The 17,167-nt window shown below is 38.6% G+C and overlaps 1 protein-coding gene across 2 annotated transcripts in view; it reads left to right on the top strand.

Annotated features, from left to right (window-relative positions):
* Positions 1-552: 552 nt before the first annotated feature.
* The window catches only part of LOC307167440 (coagulation factor IX), a 32,884-nt gene continuing 16,269 nt past the window's right edge, over positions 553-17,167 (top strand). Inside the window, exons 1-6 of one of the 2 annotated variants that reach the window (XM_079886554.1) lie at positions 553-629; positions 1,106-1,191; positions 1,413-1,559; positions 14,450-14,607; positions 15,282-15,306; positions 15,391-15,504. In XM_079886554.1, coding sequence (XP_079742680.1) covers positions 1,490-1,559; positions 14,450-14,607; positions 15,282-15,306; positions 15,391-15,504 — 367 coding nt within the window. In that variant the 5' untranslated portion in view covers positions 553-629; positions 1,106-1,191; positions 1,413-1,489. The remainder of the gene's footprint in view (positions 630-1,105; positions 1,192-1,412; positions 1,560-14,449; positions 14,608-15,281; positions 15,307-15,390; positions 15,505-17,167) is intronic. The other variant, XM_079886553.1, reaches the window with a different exon arrangement.

The following is a 17,167-nucleotide window of genomic DNA, read 5'->3' on the forward strand; positions in this document are numbered from 1 at the left end:
TGGAATTCTGACTTCTCGACTTATTTGTTTCCGCCACGGAAAGAAAAATTATAAAAGGTAATTGTGACTTTATCTCACAATTCTGACTTTTTTCTCACAATTGTTATAAACTCATAATTGCAAGTTCACGTCTTTTTTCCAAAACAATAGAATGGGGGGGGGGGGGTTCACAATGGAATAATAATAAAAAAAAAGGTAATTACTTACATTTTTTCCTCAGAATTCATGTCACAATTCTTTAAAAAAAGTCAGAATTGTTAGATATAAACTAGAGTCAGAATTGTGTTTTTGTTTTTCGCAGCAGAAATAAGCTTCCATAGAAATAAGTGTGCGATTTAATGCAAGAATGATCCATTTCCTCCAATCAGATGCAGCCTTTGACTTGAGTTTGACAGTATTACTGCAGGACAGACGAGCTGTGTGTCGTCCTCATGTGCGTTTGGTTTCTTATGAAAGAAAAGTCTTACTTTGATCTGTCTTAACAACCCTAATCCGACACTACTGACTAGAGCCGTAGTCTACCTCTAAAACACTACAGATAGAGGCTAATCAATAGTGTAGGTCTCATCATGACGTACTACATCAGAACTACAGGAAATCCACTTCAATCGGGTGCTGCTTTCAAACAGGTAGTTGCATATTGTCCTGTGTGTTTTATGAAGGATTACTGAGAAACGTTTGATGATATTAACACATTCACTGTTTATTTTTGTTCATTTGTTGCTTTGTCTGGTTGTTTTTTTAAATAATGTAAATAATGTAACTACTTGTAGAATAGAATGTGAATTAAAACATTCTTTTGCCCAAATCTCACTTGTGATTTTTTCCCGAAAAAAAAAAAAAAAAAATCATCTTTGATTGAACAGATTAATTCTCATCAAGTTCAAGAAAGTGACTAAATGCATGTTTGTTGAAACATTTTCATAGTGATCTGGTGTATTTTTTTTACTCGTTATTGCTCATATTATTGCACAAATGTTTTTATACTGACTAAATCCAGTTTGTGTGTGTGCATGTGTGTGTAAACACCGTCTGTCTAAAGGTCGATGTTGTACAAATAGTGATTGAGTTTTTTAAAACGGTTTGCTGCTGTTTGTCATCACAGTTGTGTGAAAAAACCCTCTTCAGAAACATTAAACTCCTCTGGACTGGCCTAAATCAGGAGGAAAACATCCCAGTGAACTCAACAAGGTGAGTAAATACTCATGATCAACCCTGAATACTCAAAATATGATAAGATCTGTGGTTGAATGTATGCCATTTAAAGATTTCGGGTGTTTTAATGGATTATGTACATGAAAAAGTTTACTTCAAACAAAACTTATGGACTTAATTACAGTTAATTATATTTACTGTGAGCTACTGTTCAAAAGTTAGCCTTCACAAACGTGTTCATGTCTCTTTTACACCAGCAGATGGAGGTGATAGTCGTGTTTTTCATTCATGTATCAAACAGGTTGATTTACATCAAATCTGCTGCGGTGTCTTGATGTCTGAATCCATGAGCTGGACAGCGATTCTGCTTTTAATACATCTGACCTCAGCGCTCCAGTCACCAGGTTTGCTAGTTATGAAAACGTTATGTCTGAATGTTCTCAGAATGTTCAAAACCTGCAGTTGTGTTAAAAACCTTTTGTTTTGTTTTTCTTTAGGGAAAATTATGAATTGAAGGGAATGTTCAATTTTATCATTTTGCACTGTAAAATGTAATTAGTCGATTTAGAAAACTTGTGGAAACCGATTGCCTGAAATTGAGCAAGTCAATTAGCTAATTTTTGAGTTGATAAAACTACCTCTTAGTAGAGGTAACTACTTGGAAAACTCAAGTGTAACTCAAGGTGAGTACTTAACTCAGTCAACTTAAAAGGGATGGTTCGGACGGAGTAATTTCAACCTAGGGTCCTTTGAACCATGACCTCGAGCCTTTTTTCCCTTGGTCAAACAACATTATTAAAGTTAGAGCTTATTTAGAGATATCAGCCGGATGGCTTAATGCAGGCGCTAATGGATCCAAGGATGTATCTGGTAAATCACCCCACTAATAATGCCCAGAATGGCACCAAACTTATACAGTAGTACAAATAGGTTCTGTACTCATAAAACAAGGGATTGGAAAGTTTGTAAGTACATCAGGGGCCGTATTCACAAAGCATTTAATCTTACCACTAGGAGTACTCCTAAACTAGGAGTTTTCTCTTAAAAGTTATTCACAACGCCGTTCAGACCTACTCTTAGTAAAGAAAAATGACAACTCCTAAACTAAGAGTGAGTCTTCGTTGCTATGGATGACGTCATTACTCATGCACGAGCTTGACTGAAGTGACCACCTTGATTGGCTGATGATTGTAAGGCGGGAATGATTCCAAACCCCTCCCCTATGATGATGAGTGACAGGTCTGAGAATGCGTGCGCTACACAAGTAGTGCGAAGGACGGAAGATGATGAATAACTGAATAAATAGCCTAAATGAATAAAGAGTAAGGCAAAACAAATAGCCTATAGCCTAATGAAACATATGGATTGATGCAATATCTTTGCAACATTATTGAATTAATCTGTCACTATATGCCTCTGCCTACGTTTGCAAAGAGAAGAACATTTTAATTTGATTCACAATGAAACGTTACAATTAGTTTACATGCAATGAGTAGCCTAGTTTTGGTTGTTGTTGGTGGCGTTATTGCATCCCTAGTTATGCCTACAATGCAGAATTGTTCCCTCGCGATTGGAAGCTCCTGTAGCGCCGCATACGCATTTCAAAACATCGCAACGTGAAATGCCACAAAAAGCGGTTTGTGAAGGTCTTAGTGAGTTAGGAGTCCTCTCGACTTCTTTTAAGCTGTCCCAGGCTTAGGAGCTACTTTTAGGGCTAAAATGCTTCGTCAAAAAAATGCTTAGTCAAAAAGTTGCTCCTAAATTCGCCAGTTAGGAGCTACTTTTAGCCTTAAAATTCTTTGTGAATACGGCCCCAGGAGTTTATTTAAATAACACTTGCCTGACTAATTAGTGCTAACCCGGATGTCAACGTTATTTCCGTGATTTGGGAAAAGCCCGTTAAAGTCCTGGCAGAAACCGATGCATTTTTTATTATTTTTTCCGAAGTGTTGACAACTTAGTGTTAACTAATATTGTTGCAAACTGGTATTACCAACAAAATATTAGTGCATTCCTGGAACTGGGCGTCGTTACACTACATCCTTATGCATTGCTTTCTGCTAGGACTTTTTTACAGGGCAGCACAGGTGTGTATTTTTATTGGAATTTTACCATTTCACCCCCATTTCCTTTAAAAAAATTATTTTGCACTAGGTACACAAAATACTATTTTTTACCAGATGGTGCCATTTTTTCAGGTTTGCACTATAAAGCAAATACTCGCTTTATTCCTGTTTCCTGCTTCGGCATATTATAGAGCCAGTTAGATAAATTATGCAGCGATAATTGTGTGGATGTGTTGGTATGGATGGTGTGTGGTTTGAATGTGTGTAATAAAAAAAATGTGTGTGTGTGCGCTTGTAATATTTGTTTATTCATAATAAATCCAACATCTGTGTCCCAGTGGAGTTTTGCTGGCATCCAATGGGGAAAATTTGGTACTGCGCCCAAACAAAATCTCACTGAAATCTCATTTTTTGAGATATTATCCTCAAATTTGGAACACAACTTGTTTAGATTTATGGCTTTGATTTTCTAGCAGTTAAACATTTTCATAAAATATAAATTTTTCATATAAAATAATGTTCAGAAGTAGCCTGGCTAACGTCACACCTCTTTCTCATTGAGACGTGGTCTGGGAACCATATGTTCATTTTCTCGTATTTGAGGCGTGGTTTACGAATGCCCAGAGCCGTTTATTGGGCGCTACGAATGTCTATCAAATGCGCCTGTACGTAGCTCATAGCCAATCGTTTCAATTATACCAGATGACGTATGTAGAGCGGCAGAAATTCGTTGAGGAAGAAGACGAAATAAACTTGCGTTCTAAACTACTTAGAACACTGTCTAAGGCTGCATTGAAAGGTAAACTCGCGTCTGATGCCATGTTAGATCCATAGATATAAACAAACTGCTTCGGTGTGTTGCATAGACGTTCGTCATCGTCTTTCTGCTCCCTCCCCGTTCTGTGATTGGTTCCCTCGCTGAGGGGAAAATCTGGTCCATGGTGTCCAGGCTGCCTAGCAGCGTGAATAAAATCGCTCTGCGTGCAAGGCAGCACAGGGAAACCCAGGCTAATTCATAAGTCATTTTCATAAACTTAAACCTGTATAACTTTTTTTTTGGTTTTACTTTTTTAAATGTTTTTAACTTCAACAATAATCTGCCACGGATCTTCTTTAAAATGAGACCAAACTTAAGTTTGTGCTCCCAACCCTCACATTTATATGAAAGTTTTTTGACTGATTTTTTGTCCACTATGGACCAATGTGTAACTTTTTTAATTGATGCACAAGGGTTAAATCCCAAAGGAACATTAAAGCATAAAAGTATGATATGTTTGCAGAGGTTTAGGAAACATGCTCAAGTTCAAAAAGCAATGCAAAAAGGAAATGTGTGTTCCAGGTGTGTGTGTTTTTGTTTTAGTCTGTGTGATCCCCCCCACTGCCAATTCTGCCAAAAGTATTTCAACACCCTGGGTTGCCAGTTTGTGGAAAACACAGCGTATTGCAGCCGTGGAAGCCAGAAGACAAACTGAAATTGCATATTCCACCTGAACTAAAACACCTCGAGAGTCGGCAATAAAAACATTGTAAAGTGTAAGGCTTGTCGCCAGGGCCAGAATAAAGCAAACAGTTGAGCCTTAGCATATAACAGATCGCAGATAACAATCACACACACACACACACTGCCATTGACACACGGTCTGAAAATTGTATCCAAATTCCACCCCCACTTCCTTACCTGTCCTATTTAAATACACAACCACAATATAATACAAGTCTCCATTAGAAAATGCATAACACTCAGTGCAAATACTCACAAATAATAATTATCAAACTTAAACTTGATTATATTCAAATTATTAAATCACTCCATCGAGTCCAAATATGAAATTGAAAATATTTCTTTCAAAAGTTGGCCAAAGTGTCAGAGTCTTATGATCTTACGGCCTTATTCTCATCATGACATGTCTCTTGAAAGCATAATTTGCTAATGGGTCTCTCCAGAACACTGTTCTTTGTCCTCGTTTTAAGTCGGCGTGCCTTTTGCTGTCCGGGAATGTCTCCAAAATTCGACCTTAAGGCCAAGAATTCTGTGTTGAATGGAAGGCATATTTGCTAATGATCATCTCGTTTAACAACACAGTTGTTCACATTTTCCAGGAATCTCTGGTCCTCAAAAGAAAATCCGTGTCTCTCATCATATGCTAGAGAAGTTGGCACAACTGAGGGAAGAAACTGCTCCAAAGAGATGCGCATTCATCCTGAACTCTTCCAGCGGCTGACTGATGTCACCATTACGCCACCACAAGAATCTCAACAACAACAAAAAAAATAAAATAAAAAAATCAAGGTCTTCTTTAGGAACCTTGACTTGCTGAAACATACCCTCAATATTGCACCTAAGTGGGTATTTGTGAGATCTGGACCCTGCAACAAATCTGAATTCAATGAAGTACCTTGGAATGAGGCGACACAATCAAATAGCACTGATTTTCTTTTTCCATTTATGGTAGACTCCATGATGGGGAATGTGCCATCCTCTACATCGAGCTCCTCTTCTGGTACTTGCTCTGCATGACCCTTCTTTCAGATGTCCCCAATAAAGTCTCTGTAATCTGATAGCCATCGGCTCTGATCCTCAACAAACCCGTCACCATACCGGCGTGATGAATCCGATCTTCAACCAGATGAACTGGATAAATACTCTGAATGTTCTGATCCAATCTAAATTCTGACCTGTAATGTTGCCTGAATCATAATCATACACTGTCTGGTCACTGGCCAGAGAACCTTGGGGTTCTCCCAAGGTTTATTTCTCCATTCTGTCACTGATGGAGTTTGGGTTCCTCGCCACTGTCGCCTTTGGCTTTTGGCTTGCTTAGTTGGGGACATTTAATATTCAACTAAATTATTAACTTTAAAAAAAAAAAAAAAAAGAACCATCACTGAGCTTACTTAAGCTGGACTATGATGCTATTTTCTTCTAGAAACAAACTTTGTTGCATTATTATTGTTTGTTTGCTGTATCACTGTAAAGCTGCTTTGAAACAATGTGCATTGTAAAAAGCGCTATATAAATAAAGGTGACTTGACATGAATGCTTCATCCTTCCAGAATCTCTTGAGTAAACTCAGGGCTCGTTGTTCTGCAATGTTTTTGTTATCAAGGCAGGGTGAGATCAGGTTTGTGAAATGGATGGCATATTTGCTAATGACCATCTCGTTTAACAACACAGTCGTTCACAATTTCCAGGAATTTTTGGTTCTCAAAAGAAAATTTTGCGTTTCTCATCGTATGCTTGCTCTGAAAAGTCATTATTGAGGAACTCTAGTACTATTAGAAGACACAAATGGTCCCTGAACATCTGTGGATGAGTTAGTGGACCATTAACCAGCACGTTTGGACCGCATAAGGACCATCCTCTTGGCTGTTAATAATCCACAAGGGCTCCATTGCTTTTGCGACATTGATCCCAATCAACATCTGTTATAGAACACAGTCGAACATCTTTCAGATACAGCCGTTTCTTTATGTCCTCTTCCGTTGGTATATTCTCCTGGCTGACCAGAATCGAACTTATGAAAGTTTCAGGCAATTCTATGAAGCAGTCGCGGTCCAGCCCCACTTACTTCCAAGCCATTCAGCCGAAAGGTTTTTATGGGCTTTTCCTGTCCCATGGTTTTGGGCAAGATCTCAATTCATTTGCCAGCCATGTTTAACCGTCCCAGTCTCTCTGTAAAGAATGCGGATGAACTTCCAGGGTCTAGGAAAACATACGTCTGGAACACTCTACTATAGGGGTGTAACGGTACGTGTATTCGTACCGAACCGTTTCGGTACAGGGCTTTCGGTTCGGTGCACGTGTGTACCGAATGACTGAATGCAATATTTTGTGTGCGGAACATAGGTACATTTTCGTCTTTCCACACGAACATATTAAGTGGCGGAAGTCTCCGCGTTCAGCGCAAATCCCGCCCTGCAGCTGATTCTAATGTTTTTTCCTATTAGACATTCTCTGGTTTTACCGGTTTTACCCGTCGTCACTGTAACAATGAAATAGACTGCAGGGCGAAAAAAAGCTTTTCCGCTTCGTGTGCGCCGCCGCACTCTCCGTTCCGTGGCGTGCGCGCGCGTGTGTGTGTGTGTGTGTGTGTGTGTGTCGGCCCGCTGCGCTCTCTGCTCAATGTTCGAGTCCGTGTTTGCGCTGCGCGTTCTGCTCTGTCGTTAACGGCCCAAACACTCCAATCATGTACCGATCACGCACTGGAAAAGCAAAGTCCGCTCAAATAAGGTGAAATTTCTCAGTAGTAACTTAGATTTCTGTTTGCTGAGCTGGTATAGTCATGCTGGCAACAATGGTAAAATGACCTGCTCTGATCACATGCTCTGGTAATAATAGCTTTGTACTATAGCTTTGGACTATATTTTATTTTGATAATTATTAAAAAAGTGGAAAAAAAAATCGTAAATTGATTGTTGATTGATTATTGAAAAATAATAATACATTAATATATTTGTTTAATATTATTTTAATATAGGGCTATTTTCTGTTCTTGCACTGTAATCATAGTTATTTATTTATATTTTTCATTATATTTTATTATGTGATATTGGTTTGAGACTGAGAGTATTTTATTTAGTGGAGAACTTTGCAGCAATATTTTTTTTCTTATTCTTTTTTTATTTTATATCTATTTTATTATATTTTATTAAAAAGTGTTTAAAAAAGTGTAAACAACTTGTTAAAAAAAGTTTATAGTAATAAACAACCTGCAGTTTAATGTTTGCATTTCTTTCCCTTACTGTACCGAAAATAAACCGAACCGTGACTTTAAAACCGAGGTACGTACCGAACCGTGATTTTTGTGTACCGTTACACCCCTACTCTACTATCTTTGGACGCATTTAGTTTCACTGGAATAATCCCAAGCTTGCAGTCAGCTGTACCGGCCACTGTGCGCTCAGTAGCTACAACAGCCACAGCAACAGGTACGCTGAGCCACGTTTCCACCGCAGGAACTTTCCCCAGGAACTAGGGGCTTTGGGGTGGTACTCGGAGTGTTACCACCGCAGGAACCAGGGTCTAAATTTGGGCTGCACGATTAATTGCAATGTAACCACACGCGATTTGTCAAAGGCTGAGATTATTTTATGCGCAGTTTGTCAGTGCAGCGGCTGATCAGTAGTAAATGCTCCATATGAACACCAGAGGGCGTCTCACACACACACACCACATATCCATCTGAACACCAGAGGGCGTCTCACACACACACACACACACACACCACATATCCATCTGAACACCAGAGGGCGTCTCACACACACACACACACACACACCACATATCCATCTGAACACCAGAGGGCGTCTCACACACACACCACATATCCATCTGAACACCAGAGGGCGTCTCACACACACACACACACACACACACACACCACATATCCATCTGAACACCAGAGGGTGTCTCACACACACACACACACACCACATATCCATCTGAACACCAGAGGGCGTCTCACACACACACACACCACATATCCATCTGAACACCAGAGGGCGTCTCACACACACACACACAAACCACATATCCCTCTAAACACCAGAGGGCGTCTCACACACACACACACACACACACACACACACACAAACCGCATATCTCTCTGAACACCAGAGGGCATCTCACACACACACACACACACACACATACCACATATCCATCTGAACACCAGAGGGCGTCTCTCACACACACACACACACACACACACACCCCCCACATATGCCTATGAACACCAGAGGGCGTATCACACAAACACACACACACCACATATCCATCTGAACACCAGAGGGCATCTCACATACACACACCCCACATATGCCTATGAACACCAGAGGGCGTATCACACACACACACACCACATATCCATCTGAACACCAGAGGGCGTCTCTCACACACACACACCACATATCCCTCTGAACACCAGAGGGCGTCTCACACACACACACCACATATCCCTCTGAACACCAGAGGGCGTCTCACACACACACACACACACACACACACACACACACACACACACACACACACACACCACATATCCCTCTGAACACCAGAGGGCGTCTCTCTCACACACACACACACACACCACATATCCCTCTGAACACCAGAGGGCGTCTCACACACACACACTACATATCCCTCTGAACACCAGAGGGCGTCTCACACACACACACACACACACACACACACCACATATCCCTCTGAACACCAGAGGGCGTCTCACACACACATGCCAAATATGCCCCATCGCAGAAGTACAATAACACATTATTCCAGGAAATCCCTCTCACTGTATCTGAATAAACAGAAGACGCTTTGACTAAACATGACTAATAAACACACGACTGCCTTATTCTGTGTCAGAAGCACATCATCTCACAGAAGGAGGAGCTCAGCTGTTGTTATGAAGTGAGTTTGGAGTAAAAGCATGTTATTAAATGTCTGTTGTTGGACAAGAGGTTCATAAATGCTTCTCATGTTTGGAAAGTTGTTTGCCACGTGTTGCTTTTTCAAATGCACGCTATAAGTGACTCAAACTCACAGTGCTTTCAGATGGAGCAGCGTTTACAGAGCCGTACGTCACTGACAAGCTGCACATAACAAAATCACAGCCTTTGCGATTTCAACATCCGATAAGCCAACTCGATTTAAGTGCCATTACATGTAAATTGCGATTAATCGTGCAGCAAGCCCTAGTCTAAATGAATTTCCAGGTAAAAATTTCCCCCTCAGAAAGTCCCTGTTTGCGAGGCAGTACTTATTCAAAGTTCAGGAACTTTTGAGTGTGGGACTTGGGCACTAAACATGCTGATTGGTTGAGTTCGTGTCGCATTTTGATTGGTTGACACTAGGGCTGAACGATATGGACAAAATTTCATATCTCGATTTTCATGCCAGATATCTCGATATCGATACAATACGATATGACTACGTAAGTACTAAAAAAACTATACATTTAGAGTTTGTAAAATACACACTGATGTCTATGGAAGAGGTAATAATAATCCTTTCCATTATAATTCGACACGTTTTATTCATATCAGATACACGTTTTGTAAGTAACTTCAATGTTTACTCTATTCTATTCCCAGTTCACCAGCCACTTACTTTTAAGTATTTCGGGAGAAGTGGATGAATTCACGTGTTGTAAACATAGAGGTTGTAAATCCAACAGATCCGATTCTCTGAACTGCGTCTGCGGCACAAACTAACACGGCGGCGCCCGCCATCGCGCATACAGCTCAACTAACGCGATCGTTATAATGGTGTTTAAACAACCATATACTTCCACTTGCATGTATTTGACAATCGGAAAATATCAGATATTTCATGCCATAGCTAACACATTTGTGAATATTCTGAATAAAAAAGGAAAAATGACATAAAAGCAGATCATCATTCATTCAGCGCTGTTGCTGCTGCGGTGTGTCACGTGACAAGCAATGACGCGTCACCATGGAAACGCCGCCCCCCCCTCTCACAATATAGTTCCCAGTTCCCACGTCCCTGGTAGTGTGTGCGCGCTGGCTTTAGCGGTGCATTCAAGGGCACTAGTAAAACTGATGTTTGTTGTGACTGCCAGAGTTGTATGCAGGGCGAGCGCGGAGAGGGGAAATCTATATCGTCTATATCGTTGCTTTTTTCGATAGTAATATCTTGAAAGTTCATATCTAGATATAGATACGATAACGATATTTCGTTCAGCCCTAGTTGACACCATGCTGCATTCATTTCAACCACCATTTTAAAAAATCTGCTGCGGTGCGTGCAGTCCTTCGTCACTGCTTTGCCTAATCTTCACAGTACTTTAGATCGCGGTGGAAACGCAGAAAGCAACAGGTCTGAGGGAAAAACATTTTGGGAAAAGTAAAATGAAATTTTTGGATTTAGCTTTTCTAGCATCATCCTCTCTCTCATCCACATCAGTCGGTGAATTAAGTGAGCCTCCATTCAATGAAGCATTTATGATTTGCTGCACTGTCAGATGTTTCTAAGAACACACTTGGCAAATGAGATGTTTTTTGCAGACCTTTGTCAGATGTCCTTTTTTGAGACAAGCAAAACAAAGACCCATTTGTTCTCAAGAATTCAATTTATCCTCATGTGATTTGTTCGCCATTTTAATACAAGAGTCAATTGCATGATCACAATCACAAAACAAACAGGGCTTACTAAAAGCTTACCATCTTCATGATTGTCCTTTTGTTGACCATTCTCCTTTGATACTTTGATAGAAGAAGCCGTGGTAGCAAAACTTTTCCAGCAGGAAGATTTATACGATGGAAGTTCAGTCATCGACGTCTTTCTGGTGTTAGAATTTGTTTTCAAATCTTGAATCTCTCCAAAGACTGGATCAAGTCTTGTTTCTCAATGAAAGCTACCAATTCAGCAAAGTCTGGCCTTCTTTGAGGTCGTTCCAGAATTTCGCTTTCCACTTTTTTCTTAGCTTATAAGGAAGCCTAAAGACGATTATTTTAGATTGAATGGTAAATTCAACGCCATGTTAGCCAGATATTGTTCATCATTCGGAACAAATGTTACCCCATTTTAAAGCTTTCTCCATGTATGCACTAGCAATCTTAACGTTTGGCTTCAAAATGGTGCTTTAGAAAACGTTTGGCTTCAGCATAACCTGCTAGTGTTCATGTAGAGACAACTTCAAACAAGTTCCAGAACTTGAACTGTTCCAGATAATACAATCGGTCTTGATTGTTATTCGTTTTCTCCTCAATTTTATGGATGAAAGACCTCATGAAAGGTCTATATTGAATCTCCCTTGTAGGAGGTGAGGCTTGTTTCTGCTAGGTCACGAGTAAATCAGCCAGATCGCTTTGTCTTTGGTCTTGGTGTTGCTAGCTTCACTGTGATGCTGGTCACTTTAAGCCTTGAAGAAGTTTGAGTTCAATGAAGAATCCTTTGCAGTGTTGTTTTAGGAATTGCTCCAAACCTCATAAAATGTAGAGGAGATGATTCAAACTCAATGAGCAAAGACGATTTGTTTTCCCCCAAAGCCTTATCCAGATATTCGTTCATAGCATTTTGACAGATGAGTGAGAACTATGCAGTGAACTTGCTTCGGAAATCTCCAACACCTTTAATTTTGCATTCACAGCCTCCATTTCAGACTGCAACTGAAAAGCGTCCATCTTAGATTCCAGCTGAGCTTTTTCCAACTCAAGCACCAGTTTTCCTTTCAAAAAGCTTCAGCACGAGCAAAAAACGCTGCTTTATCGGCTGCAATGTACACACGAGCACTGGGTCTCGGTTTATTTTGAACCTTTAGAAACATTGCACTTTCAGAAAGGCTCAATCAAAGTCTGTGGATCAGATTGGTTAATTTTCCACAGCTCTAATTCATTCGAGAACTTGGTTAAAGTGACCCTTATTGGATAAAACCAGACAATCCTTTCACTTTCTTTGACATCATCAGATAATAGCAATTGTACAGACTCCTGCACTTAATAAAACTCATTTAAAGCTCTTTGAAATTCAAGGTGAAGTTCATTTACTTCGTCAGCATTGCTCCCATCAACCATCAAAGCCTTCAATTCATTCATTTTTCTTGCACAGGCCCCAAGCTTGATAAGTGATTTAAAAAGTTAAATTGCAATATCAATGCCTTCAGACACCATTCACAACCGCTTTGTGTGTTTGGCTCAGATTGCAATCATCTGTCACCTTTGTTTATTGACCAGAATGAGAATCAAGCTTGCATTCTTGCATCAACCACTTGCAAAAACTTCACTCTAAAAAAATGCTGGGTTGTTTTAACCGAACTTTGGGTCAAATATGGACAAACCCAGCCATTGGGTTAAATTTTTACATTACATTTTTAACCCAACATTTGGGTTTGTCCATATTTGACCCAAAATTGTGTTAAAACAACCCAGCATTTTTGGCTTTTAAAATCTTTGGCCCATATTAAACAACTTTGAACCACCTTGCAAGACTGCTCATCATCTTCAAGCCTCAAAACATGTGCACATGCGCCGAAAATCTTGCTTTGAACACTCGTAAAGTTCATAGACAGCTTCAATTCACGCCACATCAGATCGTCAAATCTTAATCACACTCCCATCGCAGCTCGGAGGCCATCATAATAATCCATAATAAAAACTTGCCAAATGGCTACTCACCGCACAGCACGTTCAAACAGCGTCTTAGTGAAGTCAGATCCAGCGCTGAATAATCTGAAGGTGCAGTAAACAACAGCAGATGTTCACATCAATGGCCAGTTTATCGGGTCGTTGCGCGCGATCCGCTTCCGCGTCTTCGCGGCATTCTCGGACTTCAGTATACCGGCAGATCTGTAATGAGCCGCTGTCCGGATAGGGGAGAGCAATTGATGCATAAGTCAGTAGCATAGCTTCTTAGTAGTTTATTTTCGAAGAATGAAACTGAATAAGCAAACATTTGAGCCATTGATTCGCCGCTAACAATCACACGCACACACCGACTTTGGCACACGGTCTGAAAATGATATCCGAACTCCACCCCCACTTCCTTAACTGCCCAATTTAAATATATATCCACATTAATATAATACATGTCTCCATTCAAAAATTCATAACATTCATGCAAATACTCACAAATAATACACAAATAATAATTATCAAACTTAAACTTGATTATATTCAAATTATTAAATCAGTCCATTGAGTCCAAATATATGACATGGAAATGGCTCTAATAGTTTCGTGAGTTAAAAAAAAAAACGCTGTAGGCTACTTATTCAAAGAACCAATTCTGTATCTATACCCTCCCATTGCATTGCAAACAAGCAGAGATGCTCCTTCGCGATAGAGGCGGGCGGAGTTATGAGGTTTGACTGACATTTTAAGTATCCAATGGAGATACGAGGTTTAGTCAGGAACTCTTTTTAATACTTTTCATTGGCCAAAATATTTGCAAAACCCACAAAGGGTGGACAATAGAGTTACGGGTTCCCGCCCAATATTTTCAATTTTGTTCATTTATAGTAATTGTCTTACAGAGTTTTAGTATTAGGGTGAAATAATAATAATAATAATAATAATTATATATATATATATATATATATATATATATATATATATATATATATATATATATATATATATATATATATGTATGCCTTTTTGCATAAGCCTGGCCCTGTTCGTCGCTTTGACTCGTTAGCAGACTCGTTAGACTCGTTCCCTGTTAGCTGGGTATGTTTCCATTAATCCTGCCGTGTGGTGTTCAGTGTTTCTGGACAGGCGTGATGCTGTGCGTCTGCTCAGGACTCGAAGAGCAAACGTCTTCCTGGAGGAGATGAAGCCTGGGAATCTGGAGCGGGAGTGTTACGAGGAGCTGTGCTCTCAGGAGGAGGCGGCCGAGATCTTCCAGAGCAAAGAGAAGACGGTACAGTCACATGATCTGGTCTCACTTTGATATCTCTAAATCTCTTTACTGTTTGTGCTTCCATTAAATATTCTAGATTACAGAGAGAACAAGTTATGTTTTTTTTTTTTGTTGTTCTTTTTGTTTAGTTCATCTTTTTAAAGTCACCATGAAATGGAAGTTGTGATCATCTATTGTGCCGTATATATCCGAGTGAAACGCTTCTGGAACAAGAACAAATGTGGGCGGGGCTTGATTTTGTCTGTGGGAAATTGATTGGATGGTTGTGGTTTGCTATTGGTGGATCTCATGTGAGTGACAGGTTATAGCCCCGCCCTCATCATCAGAGAAGAGATGAAGATATTCTGATTCAAGATTACCAGGAACATGAATTTAAAATAATAATCACAGAAAAAATATTCTGTCATTTTGATTTCATGGTGACTTACAGGGTTCTTGAGTTGAGTTAAAATAAAAGTCATAAATTAAGTTCTTGATGATTCATTAAGTACTTCAGATCTCCGAGTTCTTTATAAAGCACAAGAACATCCAGATGGAATTTCTTAAAAAGCTCTTCGCCACTTGATTCTTCTATGACGTCACACTGCAAAAACCTCTGTAGTTCTAAACGGAACTTTCGTTGTTAAGAGTGCAATGACATCACTGTTCTCTGATGTTCTCTCGTGTTCTTTTAGATGGAGTTCTGGTACAGATATCGGAGTAAGTCTTTTACTGTCTTACTCTTCTAAATGAACCAGTTTGAGTCGACGTTTCTCATCATCCTGAGGTAAATGTGTGGTTCAGATGGTAACCTGTGTCGCACTAACCTGTGTGTGAACGGAGGGATCTGCAGCGAGACTCGAGGTGTTCGCGAGTGTCTCTGTCCTCCACAGTACAGCGGACACAACTGTCAGACAGGTGCACTGACTCGCTTACTCTGCATGAGCGTATGGAGGCCCTAGTGGAACAAAAGTATACTTTATTGTATTTGAAATATATTTCCTTTTTCAACAGTACATTGCTTTTATACTAACAAAAAAATCTTTAAATACATTAATATTAGCATCATGCTTTTACCTATTTTCTTTTTTATATGCTTTATTGTCAACAACAGGTAGCATGTACAGTGCCATATCTTGTATAACAAAAAATATTTCCCATGCCTCAACAAAAAAGAACACCAAAAAAAAAAAAAAAAAAAAAAAAAAAAGGAAAAGGATGAGAGGGTACATAAGCATCAGTTTACAAACAGATATACGTTATACATATAACAGTTCCATAGGATATTACAATGTAATTTAAGTACAGAAAATATACTTTTCAGGTCAGCCCCATTCATTACATTTTATTTTTTATATTAAGTGAAAATGTTAAAGAAGGAGCATATATTAATCTTTTTAATTGCTTTACTATTTTTAGATTTAGACATCGCATCTATGTACATTTTAATCTCCTTTTCAAGCACCATAAAAAGAGGTTTGCCTTTTGTAAACTTGCATTTATGAATGTGAAATTTACATTAAAATAAAATAAAATTTATAGTAAAACCAACGTCCTTTAAAGAGCGATCCTTTATATAATAACCCATAATCACATGTTTATAAGATAAAGAAAATGTCTTTAAAATATTATTAGCAATGAAAACCTCCACATTATTCCAAAAATACTGAGTAAATTGGCAATACCAAAACAAATGTGAAATTGTTTCAGTGGAGCATTCACAGAAAGAACATTTTAAATCTATATCAATTTTCAATTTTTGTAGGAATACCTTTGTGGGATAAACTCTAGGAATTAATTTATATGAGATTTCTTTAACCTTATTTGTAAGGAGGAATTTTTGAGGTAATGACCAAACCTTAGTCCAATTTACATTATTAAAGAAACTGTTCCAGTAGAAAATAACATAAGGCGTAGAGATAATCTCTCTTTTACTTATTTTCACAATACAACTTTTTAAATAATTGCACTTTAGTACAAATACATTTTAGAAAAACATACTTGAAGTGAAAATTCTGTTTATTTTTAAAAAGTTTATTTATTTGCACTATTAAAAATGTATTTTAGGTATATTTTAACTGTGTGCTGGAAATTATCATTGTAACAATACATTACTTTCAAAATACATTATAGTATATTGTACAAAGTATAGCTAAGTAATATATGTTTATTAATGTGCATTTGTTATTGAAGACAAAGTGTGCAATTTGTAGAATTTGGAATAAGCCAAAGGTATTACTGAGCATATACTTTACACTCAAATATAATACACTTATGGTATTTATTTATTGTATGTTTCGAATACACTCGAATTGAATTTGTAATGTACTTGTAACACAAATAAAGTACACTTTAATATCACTAATCAAGCATCTAATTAGTCCCTACACAGGCATATACTTAAAGTACACTAAATATATACTCAACGTTTAGCAAAAATCATACGAATTCGTACGAGTGATGTCGTAAAAGTAAAACTAAACTTTCTCACAAAAGCACACTAAATACACTTAAAGTTATCCTTTACTACAATTTAATTACAACTAAAATATACTTAGTACAAAATTAGTTGTTCCAAAAA

Source organism: Squalius cephalus (assembly GCF_949319135.1).
Source record: "Squalius cephalus genome assembly, chromosome: 11".
NCBI lineage: Eukaryota > Metazoa > Chordata > Actinopteri > Cypriniformes > Leuciscidae > Squalius > Squalius cephalus.